This window comes from Camelus bactrianus, chromosome 5 (genome assembly GCF_048773025.1).
Source record: "Camelus bactrianus isolate YW-2024 breed Bactrian camel chromosome 5, ASM4877302v1, whole genome shotgun sequence".
Classification (NCBI taxonomy): Eukaryota; Metazoa; Chordata; class Mammalia; order Artiodactyla; family Camelidae; genus Camelus; species Camelus bactrianus.
This window is the reverse complement of record NC_133543.1, coordinates 72,761,572-72,775,303: the sequence shown is the minus strand read 5'-3', so window position 1 is coordinate 72,775,303 and position 13,732 is coordinate 72,761,572. Positions and strand designations below refer to the sequence as shown.

Here is a 13,732-nt window from a genome sequence, read left to right as displayed (position 1 = left end):
CTCAGGACTAAGCTTCAGAAGTCTAATTTTTTACAGCTTTCCAAACCCCAGACACTCAGAAGAAACACTGCCAGCTGTTTGGTAGGGGCTTTTGACATCTGGGTTTGATGAATGGGATCCTGCCTTGGATAAAACCAAGAGATGCTCTATTAAAGCATCTGCAAAACCTACTATAATTTCTAAACTTCTAAACTTCTTCTAGTACAGCAGCTTTATGTGGAGCTGAAGTTGCGATTTTAGAGCCATCAGCAAACTTTCATCCTCCACCTTCCTTCAAAATATCTTTGTCATTAAAAAGATGGATTCTTTATTAAATGATGCTGTATTAACTAGTTAGATACTTGGGAAAATTATTAAATTGCCACTTAAAAAAGAGTCAATACTTTAAAATGTTCAATGTAAAATTATGAAATAGTAGAAAAGAGCTAGATAAAGATCTGATGAAAGATATTCTAACTTTTAGAATGCAATTTCTTTCTTGGTTTAAAAGCTAAGGAAGAAACTATTAAAGATTGGTAGATTTAGGTCCATAAAAGTTAAAAAAAAACTTCTGCAGTGATTAATATATTTCAAATTAAGCCAAAAATAAAGTTGAAAAACATTTTGGTATTTATAGTAGAAAAAGACTTAATGTTCTAAACAGAGATAGTGCTTTTTTACATCAATAGGAATCACTCAGACTCACCACAGTGCTTTGCCCATTCACATGCTATGGTGACGAGACTTAAGTCATTAATAATAGTAATAATAAAATAATACTATTCATGATAGCTGACATCTATTGAGCATTTTCCTCGACCAGCTATCTTCTTAGTGCTTATGTCTGTTAACTCACTTAACTTTTCCAACAAACTTTCAAGGGAGGCACTCTTATTTTCTCCATTTTGCAATTGAGATTAAGACAAAGGAAGGCTATCCTAGAATTGTCCCAGGGTTACACAGCTAGGAAGGGGCAGAGCCAGAGTTCAAACCCAGGCTATCTGCCTTCATACTGAGAGCCGCTTCATTTCTTCCCTCAAGAGGAAAGAACGTGATACAACTGGGGGTGGTGGAGGGTATAGCTCAGTGGTAGAGCTACTTAGCAAGCACAAAGTCCTGGGTTCATTCCCCCAGCATCTCCATTAAATAAATAAATGAACTTAATCACCACTCCCGGCTAGAAGAATGTGATACAATTGGCCAATAAATGTATACTATAGTCAACCTTATTAATATATAACAAAATAAAATTAAAACAATAATGATGTCATCTTTGCTAAATAGGATTCTAACACAAAAATGTAAGGAAATGTTTCATCAAGACTATAAACAGGTTTAATTTATGAATATCTACAATAAGCCTTAAATTTGAACATAACTTTTTAACAAAAATTTTTATTTAAAAATGTATTTTAAGACAATATTCAATGATTTACATAAAAATACACGTTCAAGGATCGTCATCCCAGTGTTTTTGTTTCTGGAATATTTAGTAACTTTTTGTTTCCAGAATGTTTTATCACATAACATGAAGAATGTATAGAAAATTAACTAATAAAACCCACCCAACCTAACATTCTTAGTGAGTCTGTTTGTTTCTCATCCTTCTAAAAATGTTATGTACAGTACAAGGCCAATATTATTTTAAAATAGTTATGAGTAGACAAAAGATCAGGTAAAGGAATTTTGGTTGATTTTTATTCTCCTCTTTGTGATTTTTTCCTGCATTTGCAAAATTTTCTCTTAGAGTATGCATCATCATAAAAAAAAGTATGACTAAGAATTTTTAAATATGTCTTTTCCCTTGGGTGTTCAGAAAAAGTGAATGGGAACATACATTTATGTCTATCGTCTGTTTAAATTTCTATTGAAATGAGAGAAAATGCATATACTTTTTTTAGCAAAGACTTTTTTATTAAAGTATACTTGATGTACAATATTATATAAGTCACAGGTGTACAATATAGTGATTCACAATTTTTAAAGGTGATACTCTGTTTATAGTTATTATAAAATACTGGCTATATTCCCTGTGTTGTACAATATATAGCTTATTTTATACACAATAGCTTATACCTGTTAATCCCCTACCTCTATGTTACCCTTCTTTCCTTCCTTCTCCCCACTGGTAACCATTAGTTTGTTCTCTATACCTGTGAGTCTGTTTCTTTCTTCTTTTTTTAATTGGAGTGTAGTTGATTTAAAATGCCTTGGTTTCTGGTGTACAGCATATTGATTTAATTATATATGTATATATATATACATATATATATCATATCCTTTTTAAAAAGAATCAAACTGCATCACACTAGAAAACATCAAAGAATGGGATTGGTACACTAAAATTTTTGAGAAATTTTTGGAGTGTTAAAAGCGATACAATTGTAAATGCACACAGACAGCCACACAGACACAGACACACACTCGCAGACACACATAGCAACAGCACGACCACCATACCCAAGCTTGGGATCAAAAAGCTGGAAAGAACTTAGAGACATAGTCAAAGCAATTAAATTATATTGATGATTAATTAATTAACCTCATATCAATTGCTTGATTTTGGGGCTTTAGTGCCCTTCCACCAGATACAGAGCAGCTAAGAGCAGCCATCTTTGCTCCCAGAAGAAAGCCCTCCAAATTCATCCCTAGAAACAGAAGATGTTCTGCTCCAGAGAAGCTCACCAGGAGAGGACTGGAGCCTGAGGAAGAAGCAGAGCAGAGCTTCCAGACCTCCGGTCTTCCCAACAAAAACAAAAAAAGAAGAACAACATTAAAACAAGAAAGATGAATACATTCAGAGATAGAGAAATGACAACAAAAACAAAAATAGTCTTCCTCAAAATCAGGCTGTCCAATCTGCGATGTGGGGGACGTCAGGCCAATAGCCCGCTTGTGGCCATGGCTCCCTGTTACAAAGTAGGCTGACTCTTGACCCCCCACCCCTGGCCCCTCCTTGCAGAGGGTAATGCACTGTTCAAGGAAGGGAAGTATTGCGCTAACAGACCTTACAACTGCCCGTGAAGCCCATACCAGCTGTGTGTACCAATTGGTCCAGACAGCGGTGTCCAAACTTTATCTTGTATGAGAATCACCCAGGAGCTTGTTAAAAATGGAGATTCCTGAACCCCAGTCCTGGAGTTTGGGATTCAGCAGGTCTCAAGTAAAGTCTAAGAATGTACATTTTAGCAGGCGTGCCAGCTAATTCTGATGCAGATGGCTAGTGTATGACATAGAGCACCTATAAATGACAAAAACTAACAAGTGAGTAAACAACAGCAAAACAGAAAACAAAACTTTGCCAGAAATAACCAGATGATTTCTCTGGGACCAGAACTGACTTGAAACTGAGTTCCTTTGTCATCAGGCTCCTGTTTTTTATTTGTGAATGTGGATGATCAGAACTGTCACCTATCTTTCATTGATTTTTAAGGATTGACAGGATGTTATTTGCAAAGAGATTTGGTGGATAAGCCATTTCATCGACTTTGCACAAAGTTTTTTTTTCAGTTATCAATTTGTAAATGATTTTAACTAATTATCCCACGCTTACCTATAATACAAGCAATTATAATATTTTATGGCAAGAGTAGCAAATATCCTGATTCTATCACAGCGATTTGTGTAATTATTTTTTTATTCTACCTAACATGCCAGAAACATGTAGTGTGATACACCAAAAGTGTGACACAACCAAAACTGTCTCCAGACATTGCCAGATATCCCCTGGGGGACAAAACTGCCCCTGGCTCAGAAATACTGTTGTAATGCACAGTGAATTATTCTCAGGTTTTGGGAGGGGGCACAAATAAAGAATGGGAAAGAAAAATTGGCTGGAAAAGTGTTTGTGGTTTTGTGAGGCCTAAGGAATATGAAACAAAATTGTGATAATACTATTGCACAAATAGGAGAACAGATGGTCAGTAGTGCCACTGGACCTTGGGCAAGTGATTGTCTATTTTCTCATCTATATAAAGGAGAACAATACTGCTATCTCATAGGGTTAATTGTAGAGATTAGTCATTTTATGTACTTAGAAGAGTAACTGGTGTAATAAAGCACTTTATAAATGTTTTTATTTATCAGTATTATTATTACCATTATTTTCTTGCTTGAGTAGGATATTGTAACAGGTAATAATTGTAAGTAACTTATTCAAAGTGAAGATTTTAAATAATAGTGACCACAGAGAACTCTGTTTTGAAAAAGAACACACACACAAAAAAATCCCACTTAAATCTTTGACAGAATAAATAGAAAGTGAACTTTACTTGGTAATTTTGCAGGTGTGTACCTATGTGTGTTGTTGGATAATTTAGGTCTTGCTACTTTCGAAAAGCACATAGAATTGTAATACAGATACATAATATAAACAATAAAAACAGAGATAGGAACATTTTCAGACACATAGAATTAGAAATATAAAAGTCAGCTCTTCCTGGTGCTTCAGAGCTGGCCAGTCATTAGTAATCTGTGAGTTTTAAAAGCAACCCAGTTTTCACTTGGCACTCAAATGAAAGCTGGTGGTGACAAATCTCAGGTCTTTATTGTCAAGAGGAGGTATGGAAGGGTTGTGTTTCTTCTATGAGAGTCGTTCCTTCCCAATTGTATCAGATTCTAGGAGACTCAATATTCAACTCAAATGTCTGTGAAGCAAGGTCTTTAACATCTTGATGATTCTGCCTCTGAGAAAAATAAAGGAAAAGGCTTGTCTCAAACGAAGATGTTTACGCACACACACACACACACAATTATTAAAGAATATTTGTTGTCCTTTTTAAATGCTTAGATCCAAAACACAAAACGATCCAAAAAAATTCAACCCATAAATAGATTTCTGCTGGCAAAGAATCTCAATCTCTCTCTCTCTCTCTCTCTCTCTCTCACACACACACACACACACAGACACACACACACACACACACGCACACACACACAGCACTATGATAGTGGTGAAGGAAAAACAATCAGAACTTCAGACGACTGTTCGGCCCACAGCCGCGGATGGAGAATGCGCCTGGGCCGGGAACCTTTAACCACACTGTCCAGGTGGCTGGTGGTCAGTGCGGGAGGGAACTTCCCTGACCACTCCCCAGGGATCTAGGGCGCCCCTAGAGACCGGGCGTTGGGATCTGGAACAGAGTGGAGGGAGGCAGAGACCGTGCGAGTCGAGGGTGGCGACAGCAGCGCTCTGGGTCTGTTGCCCCCGGGCCCGTTGCCCCCGGGCCCCTGGGCTGCGGCACTCAGCGACTGAGAGGAAGAGCGCGAACACCTCCCCGCCGCGCCCGCAGCCGCGCAGGGCGCGCACGGATCCACGGGGAGCGGGGGCCGCGAGTCGAGGCCGGGACTCGAGCAGCTCTCCCCGGAAGCACGGACCGACCCGCCAGGCTCCGCGGCAGGACCAAACCTGAAACGCGCGGGACGCCGGCCACCCGGCCCTGGGCGTCCCCAGACGGTGGCCCTGACCTGACCCCCGAGCTGCGCCGCGCTCCCTGCCACAAGTTTGCCTCGCGCCGGCCAACTTGCGGGTGTGGAGCTTCCCTCGGGCTCCGGGAAGAGCGACCCCGCTCCTTGCTCGGGCTGGTCCGGGATGGCCGGGCCGGGGACCTCGCCTCACCTCTGGGGATGGCTGCTGCTGGGCGGCTGTCTCCTCGCCAGAGCCCAGGTAAGACCCCGTGTCCCGCGGCACCTGCTTTCCAGAACCTGCGGCCGGGACTCGGCGTTAGGGCGGCAGAGACCAAGGCGCGCGAGGGCGCAGACTCTGGCACATCAGCGCACTAACACACACACAGCCCCACCGACAGACAGACAGACACACATGAAGTGCAGCCGGCAAGGTTTGACAAGCATTTGGTGGAGCTGCAAAGATATGCTTTAGATAAATGATGTCTTAGGCTGAGCGCTATTCCGACCAGCATCTTGGCATCTGCAAAGTAAGTGTATTTACGAACCACAGGGTTCTGGATCAGGAGGGTGAGGCTGGAAGGTGAAGAGAACTTTTCTTACTCTTAGACTCCTTGATCCTTGTTTAATTAATCCAAATTATTTTTGTCTACTGGCAATTTACCGTCAGTTTTGAGAACTTAAATTTCTGGGATTGTTTGTGACCACTGTCTGAAAGGAAAATTGGCTCTCCCTGATACGGAATCACGTATCATTAAAGCGAGGAGACTAGATAGAAAAAATACATGTATAACTTGTTAAAACTCAGCTGTTAATGTTTAGAATAGTGGTAGTTGTCATTTTCTTACTGGGTGATCTTTCACAAAGGAGCCTCTCTAATGTGCAAGTTACAATTCATCCTCACTGTTTTTTGAGTCAAATAAAATGTAGGATTTGCCCTCAGCTTTTCGGATGAGTTAGAAAGAGATGCGTGTAGTGTTGGGTGTAATCCAGTTTAAGAACCGACTTTAAACTGAACCAATGTTATTTCTCTCTTCTGTTCGAAAGGGGGCGCACTTTGACCGTCAAATAAAGCCCCAAGTTAGGGTTTTTTTTTTCTTTTTCTTTTAATTCTTTACTCCTAAGAAAATTAAGGCATTCGTTTATATACTGTTATATCTAAACTTAATACTATGTTCTTGACTTTCAGATGGCCAGTTTAAATTTCAGTTATTCTAAAAGTGCGGTTGCTTTTGTTTAAATCACATAGCCACATCCATTAAAGAAAATAAGTGCCTTGCTAAATACTGGGCTTTACCTAACATGACCAGGATATTTCATGTAAACTTAATTGTTTAAAAAAAAAAGACGATATGTTATACATTGACTAATAAGAGTATCAGTGAATGCTCAAAAGTAGAGTATGCTCAAACCTGAAAAATTTCACCAAGGTGACAGTAGGAATATGAATGAATGGAAAAGCTCTAAGAGTTTGGTGACAGTTATAGAACTCTGGTGATCTCTAATGTACTTCCTGGATTTTTGTCTTACAAGCTATTTGGATAATATGCTTGAAAACCCTGCTTCCTTGTACAAGGGGCAAATGAGCCTAAGCATTTATTTCATTCAGTGTTCTAGATTACTTTTTTCTAAGGAAATGGGGAAGTATTGCTTAGCACAAGAAAGAAAAAAAATCACTATGGGATTATGGGCAGAATATGTTCTTTTAATTTTCAATAAAACAATCACAGCATTGAAGTCTTGTTTCTGTAAGGCTTCTCAGCGTTTTGGGCCATATAGTTCTTTGTTGTGGGGGCTGTCTTGTACATTGTGGGCTATTTAGCAGCATCCCTGTCCTCTTTCCACTAGATGCCAGTAGCAACCCCCTGCCCCTTCCTGGTTGTGACAACCAAAAATATCTCCAGGTATTGCTAGAGGTCCCTTGGGAGGCAGAATCGCCTCTGGTTGAGACCCATTGCTTTGAACTAATTTTCATTTATGTCTATAGATTAAGGATTGTGTAAAGTGACAGTTTGTGATAATATAATACATTTTTGGAACTTAAAACGATCTGAAGGTTACATTAAAGTGATTTACATTGACATGTTGACACCTTCTCTGATCTTCAGTTTCTTCATCCATAACTAAGACATGTATTAAATATTTTAATATATTGATAGGACAACAAAGGGGACTCATCCAAGCAGAGTTAGCTTGTGTAGAATAAATGTTTAATATCCAGCAAACAGTGACTCGCATCACAGAATAGATAACATAGGCTAGTACTTGTCAGTTGTTTTAAATATCTCTGTGGTTTTTGGTTGGTAAAGATGCTGCCTTTGCCTCATTGTGCAGTTCAAGGGCAATGAGTTCATGTGTCAGGTGTCATTGCAGAGTCCAGCAGTGCACTTCCTAAGTCAGATTATCCCATGGTAATGAGTTTAGCTGTATAAATATGTGCAATATTCTTGTTCCTGTCAGTGGGTCCTCCTGGAGACAGACTGTGAGCTGGAATTAGAGGTGCAGTAGGTTGATTGAGGGGTAATACCTGAGAAGGATAACAGGCTGGGGAAGACAAGGAGATTGGACAAGGGGAGCCTCACACCAGGATGCAGATCTGACAGAGTCCTGGCCAACCCCATGCAGGGCTCTGGGGCAAAGGTTGCCCATCACAGGAGTCCCATGTGGTAATAAAATGGCCAGGTCCTTGTACTCCCACTGTGCCCAGTCATCGGGTGGGGTTGTTTGTAAGATTGTTGACTTGGCTCCAAAGCTGAGACAGATGCTTGAAAGCACTGCAGCTGGAAGCTATCAGTCAGTTGCACTCCTTCCAGACAAATGGCAGAGTTTTCTAGAAGAATGGTCTTAGTGGTGTACCTCCATGGCTGTTGCCTCCCTTACAAAATTATCAAGGAACAACACCGGTTTTGCTGGGTTTGAGAATGAGCTGACCCTGCGTGACTCAGTCACCTTCTCTGGGCTCCAAGGCTGCAGATCAGTGTGGCTCTCAGACAGCGTGTGCGAGGAAGTGGGTACAAATCCATCATACAGCTGGAAAAAATTCCTGGGAGCTCGTAACATACTGAGTGGAAGTACATTAGCTCCATAGGGTACCAGGTGTGAGCAGATACCAACGGGCACTGGCCTGGGAGCCTGGAAAGCTGCATTCAGATCTCTCCTCAGATAATATGCGGCCTCTGTGGGCGTGAAACTTGATCTGTTTTCCCTCTTTGCAGTGAGGAGGATGCACCTTACTGACCTTCCAGTGTGGTGATTCAAAATCTGGAAAATCAGAAATGTCTTACTGAGTGGGAAGAAAATGATTATCATTGATATTTGTTTGCTTACCACATGCCAAATACCATGCTAAGCTCTTTAATCTGTTATTATCTCATCTAATTCTCACAGTAATTTTATGAGATAGGTACCTTATTGTTTGTGCTTTATAAATGAGAAAATGGGGCTAAGAGATGTTAGGTACTATTCTCAGGTCATACAGCAACAGGTAGAGTAGCCACGACTTACACTTTTGCTTCTGCTCTGGAGCCCACCCCTCAGATTGGTGCCTTCATCATGGAGACCAGTTGGACACCACTTAGCTAGATTACATACACACAGTCTCTGTCTCTGCAAGATCCACCCCTGGTATATTTCCCAAAGAATTTCTCACACAAGTCCGTAATGGTTATTGCAGTAATTCTGTGCTGTTGGAGAGTTGGGGACCATGTGGGTGTTCAGTGGGGTTTTTTGCAGCAATTAAAAAGTAATGGAGTGAGGAGGGTAGAGCTCAGGTAGTAGAGTGCATGCTTAACATGCATGAGGTTCAATCCTGGGTTCAATCCCCAGTAACTCCTCTAAAAATAAACAAACCTAGTTACCCCCCCCCGACCAAAATAGAATAATTAAATAATCCAATAAGAAATAAAATATTAAAAAAGCAATGGATTCAATGTACACAAAGAGGCATGAATGAGATCTTTAAAACAGGCAAAAATATGGCACAGAAACAGAAAATTTTATTTACATTAAAATACATGCACAGAAAAAGGATACATATTGTATCAATGTATTCAGGTAATATGTGTATATATATATTTCTGGTTGCATATGGGAAGGCAGAGAAGTAGGAGTGAGGTATAGAGATAAAAGGAGATAGATAATCAGTTAATCAGTCAAATACGCCTACACTCTGTATTGGAAATTGTGGTGATAATAGGTGGAATTACCCATGAGCCATTGTTGGTTGATTTAAGAATGAGGACATAACTGGCTCATAGGCAGCTTCTCCAAGATGGTAAGCCAAGGGACCACCCTTAGCCAAATCAAACTGGAACTTGACTGCTGATAATCCTTATATTGTGGATTCCACAAGCATTGTTTTTATTAAAGCTCCAGTGGTTGGTTGGGTCTTCTTTCTTATTGACACCTGGGACTTCTTCCATTTGTCTTCTAGTTTTGGGAAGCCTTGTGTCCCTGAAGGGGTGGACTTCTTGGTGACTGCACTGATTCTGGGTAGTGTCTCCAGCCCCCAAACCTAGAAGCAGCAAGATGGATGGGGCTTTTTCTTGGCAATGTACTGAGAGTAGGTCTCATTTCCTCAGAGCTTCCTCAATTCTTTATGAATGAAAATAGAACATTTTCAACTAATGTTCATACATTCCATTTATTTTCCTGCCTCGAGCGTCGATTGGTTTTGTCATCTGCTAGAATCCATCTTCTTTCTTTCCCTCTAATTAGTTTTTGCCTTTTCTGAGTTATTCTTTATATCTGTTAATAACAGGGTGACTTCAGACCACCCATTTCACCTATTTGAGGTTCCATTTCCTCCATTCTAAAATGGGGGCAATAATGGCATTTATCTCATAGAATGTGAGAGTATTAAATTTAAAAAGATACAGATAAACAAAAGCCTTAAGGTGTCTGATAATGAAAATATCAGCTCTTTTTTTCCATTATCCAATTAGTAAAGAGCTTTTCAATGGAATGGTTATGAGATTGAGATTATTTCTGAACATGATCGAGGGGCCACTGAAAGCTTTAAAAAAGGGTGTGTGTGTGTGTGAGTGAATTCTGCAAAGCTGTTCCCTCTGCCTGCAACACTCTTCTATTCCTTATAGTTTCTCTGTCAGAACCCAACTCCATTCTGAAAGTAATTGGACATTTTATTCATATTGCTGATAGATGTTATGGTGACATTTGTTAATATGAGTACTTGATTAATATCTGTCTCCTCCTTTAAAGAAGTCATTCTGAAGACAGTGCAGCCAGTTAGAAGGCAGTTGCAGCAGTCTTGATAAGTTCACTGGTGTGAACTTTTAGAAGTGGAGATGCAAGGAGGCAGGTGGACTCGAGAGACAGAAGGTACATTCAACTGAAGGAAGAGCAGGTTGGGGCAGGTATCATCAATGAGTTAGGTTTTTAGATAAGCTGAGTATGAGGAACTTGTGAGGTATTTAGTGAATGAATAGGAGCTTAAGGAGCTTAAGAAAAGCTCTGGATTTGGCATCATCACTTTTTTAATAGAGAGAATTTGAAACCACATATGTGAATGATATTTTCAATGAGGGTGTAGTGGAATTAAAAGGGCTGACTGACTATATAGAAGAAGGGTATGCAGATTGGTTTTCTATAAGATTGCCCCTGAATTGTAAATTCACAGGGAGAATGGGGCTAATAAACAGTTTGGAACCTCCTGTGACAGTTAACATGTTGCCTTTGGGTGGTGGATTCTTTATAAATAATGTTTGACTAAGGTAATTTGTGTTTCTTTCATTCCAAGAAAATCCATTCTCTTTGATCCTGCTTGGAACTGAAGTCTCTAATCATTTGCTCCAGTTTTAATTTTAAAAATGTCATTCTATTTTAAGGGGCAGGGGTGGCTGCCCTGGTACAAATGATGCAATGGAACCTATGTCTGGTCACAAAGATGCAGAAGAGAGAGTCGCTGGTAAAACGTGTCTCTGAGAGAGTAGGGTGTTTCCAGAGCTCCCTTGTCTTAGTAACTGACAAACAAGCAGGCTAAAGGTTGAGCTTGGCAACTACTTCTTTGGCTAATAGAATTTTATAGACTCTCAAAGAAAGCAAATCTTGGCTTTCTAGAGGAAGAGGAAACTATGCAAAATGGTCAAGGTTATGGGCTTTTATCAGAAATGAATTTGGAATGTGTGTTTCCTACTCTCATGCTGTCACTTATCTCAAAACTCAGTTTCTTCATTTAAAAAATGGGATGACCTCGTGCCAAGTTACTTTTTTTTGACATGTTGATTACATGAAAACCTCAGGAAAAGCATTTAATGTAGTGCCTGTCACAGAGTTTGCTCAATAGAAGTGTTAGCCATCGTTGTTGTCATCATCATCATCATCCCCATGATTTCTGTTGCATTTTAAATTAGTTATTGCTGGTATAGAGAATTTCCATTATTTTTATTTATTGAGTCTCACCTACAATGTTTATTCCTGACCAGTAACAGTTTTTTTTTTCCAATATCTATATGTTATTTCTTTTTCTCTTTTGTCTTGTCATATTTCATTAGCTAGAACTTTCCTATAATGTTAAATGGTAATAGTAATTATTGTGGGCATCTTATCTTGTTTGTTACTTCAGTGGGATGCTTCTAAAGATTTATCATTAAGTATGATATTTGCTCTAGGTTATTTTTTTATTGAAGTATAGTCAGTTACAATGCTCTAGGTTCTTAATAGAAGTAACATCATTGCTAATTTTAAGTTGTCAACTGTAAGGCTAGTATAGAAGTTTTGAATGACAACATTCAAATTTTTATTTTGAAGTCACAAATGATATGTTATTTCTTTAAAAAATGTCATATTGGTTGTATTGAGCTCCTGCCACAGATATTGGACTAATTGAGGGCAAGAACTGATTCTTAATCATTTTTCTAAAGTGAATAGTACCCAGTAGAGGCTCATTAAATATTGATAAGTGTTTGCATGATTATAGGTAGAAGGACTATTATGTATTGCTATTTGAATTAGCGTCCAAGTCAAATACTCTTGTTATTATAAGATACAGATTGATAACATATTAAAGTGTCTAGCAAACAAATAAAAATGTTGTTTAATACTATTTGGCCAAATATTTATATGATAAAATTGGAACAGACTGATATGGGTAATTAAGGTAATTAAGGTAAACTGCTTCTCTTTTATGAAACCATTGTATCAAATCACAAACTGGCTGTAATTTCCTAAATGAGAATAGTTTATACTGCTTGTCACTTTCCTTACATAATCAGGCTAGCTCTGTTTTCTACAAGAAAAAGTCTTGTAGTTATTTTTTAAAATATATTTTTCTGACAGCAAAGATTGTGCTTAATGACTCATTTAAACCAGTTTTGTGGGCATGAACTATGTCTAACGCGAATATTCCTCTGCTTACACCATGAGAGAATCTGCCTTTAGATGGCACTCATGCATGTGGTGCGTGCCAAGGTGGAACTTCTCTTAACGTCTATTCTGGCATCTTATTTCTTAGATGAATAAAGTCTGTAAGATACAATATCCAGGAGCTTTTGATAGTTATGTAAACTCAAAACTTGAGCTCAATTTCATGTTGATTAATTGAGCTTAGAGATATCTAAAAACTGGAAAAAAACCTGGAGTAGATACATGGGGCTTTCCTGCATCCACAAGAATACCTTTTAAAACCAGTATAAAAGACACAACATCCTTCTCTTTCCCACCAGATTGGTATTATATTAGTAATGACATTTTGTTTGTGAGCCTGTTGCATTTTTACCGCTCATGGTACTAGTGTGGTTTAAGAGCCGTATTGTACCTCCTGCCCTTCCCCTGGGCAAGACGCATGGCTTGAATTTGCTTTACGTCTATCTTTTGCCATAGTGTCTTGTCCATGGGAGGACTCGACAAATACTGGTAAAAAAAAAATACGCTCGACACTCCTCACTACTAACCCAGCACAAGCAGTGTAGAATGGGTAGATGACTGGCTGCAGGCTTTTCTGTGAACATAAGGAGGTGCCCCCCCCCCCCCCCGCGATGAAAATTCTCCTTCCTTAAGTCTTCTCGTTTGTAATTCAATAAAATCGCATCAGACCCCTATGTATTATATTTATTGTGCAGGCCCTGAAAGTGATTAATACATGGCTCTGCCCTCCAAGGAGCTTTCACCCTAGACGAGGGGACAAGATTGCCAGTAACGCGAAAAGGAGCTCTTTGCCTCTGCTCTTGACGTAGTCTCCCCTCCCTGCAACCTCTGTTCCTGTCCCTTTGTCCTAGCATATCTTGTCTGTCTTTGGCTTCCATGTTTTTGCAGTGTGAATGGCAGCTACTCAGCTAGAGATGGGGAAACCCTGTCTGATCTCTGCCAGAGGTTTCTCATGTTCAGCACTTTT

The 13,732-nt window shown here is 39.5% G+C and overlaps 1 protein-coding gene across 2 annotated transcripts in view; it reads left to right on the top strand.

The window, feature by feature from the left end:
* The first annotated feature begins 4,951 nt into the window (after positions 1 to 4,951).
* The window catches only part of PTH2R (parathyroid hormone 2 receptor), a 78,743-nt gene continuing 69,962 nt past the window's right edge, over positions 4,952 to 13,732 (top strand). The window contains exon 1 of one of the 2 annotated variants that reach the window (XM_074364089.1): positions 4,952 to 5,644. In XM_074364089.1, the coding sequence (XP_074220190.1) occupies positions 5,570 to 5,644 (75 nt within the window). In that variant the 5' untranslated portion in view covers positions 4,952 to 5,569. The remainder of the gene's footprint in view (positions 5,645 to 13,732) is intronic. The other variant, XM_074364088.1, reaches the window with a different exon arrangement.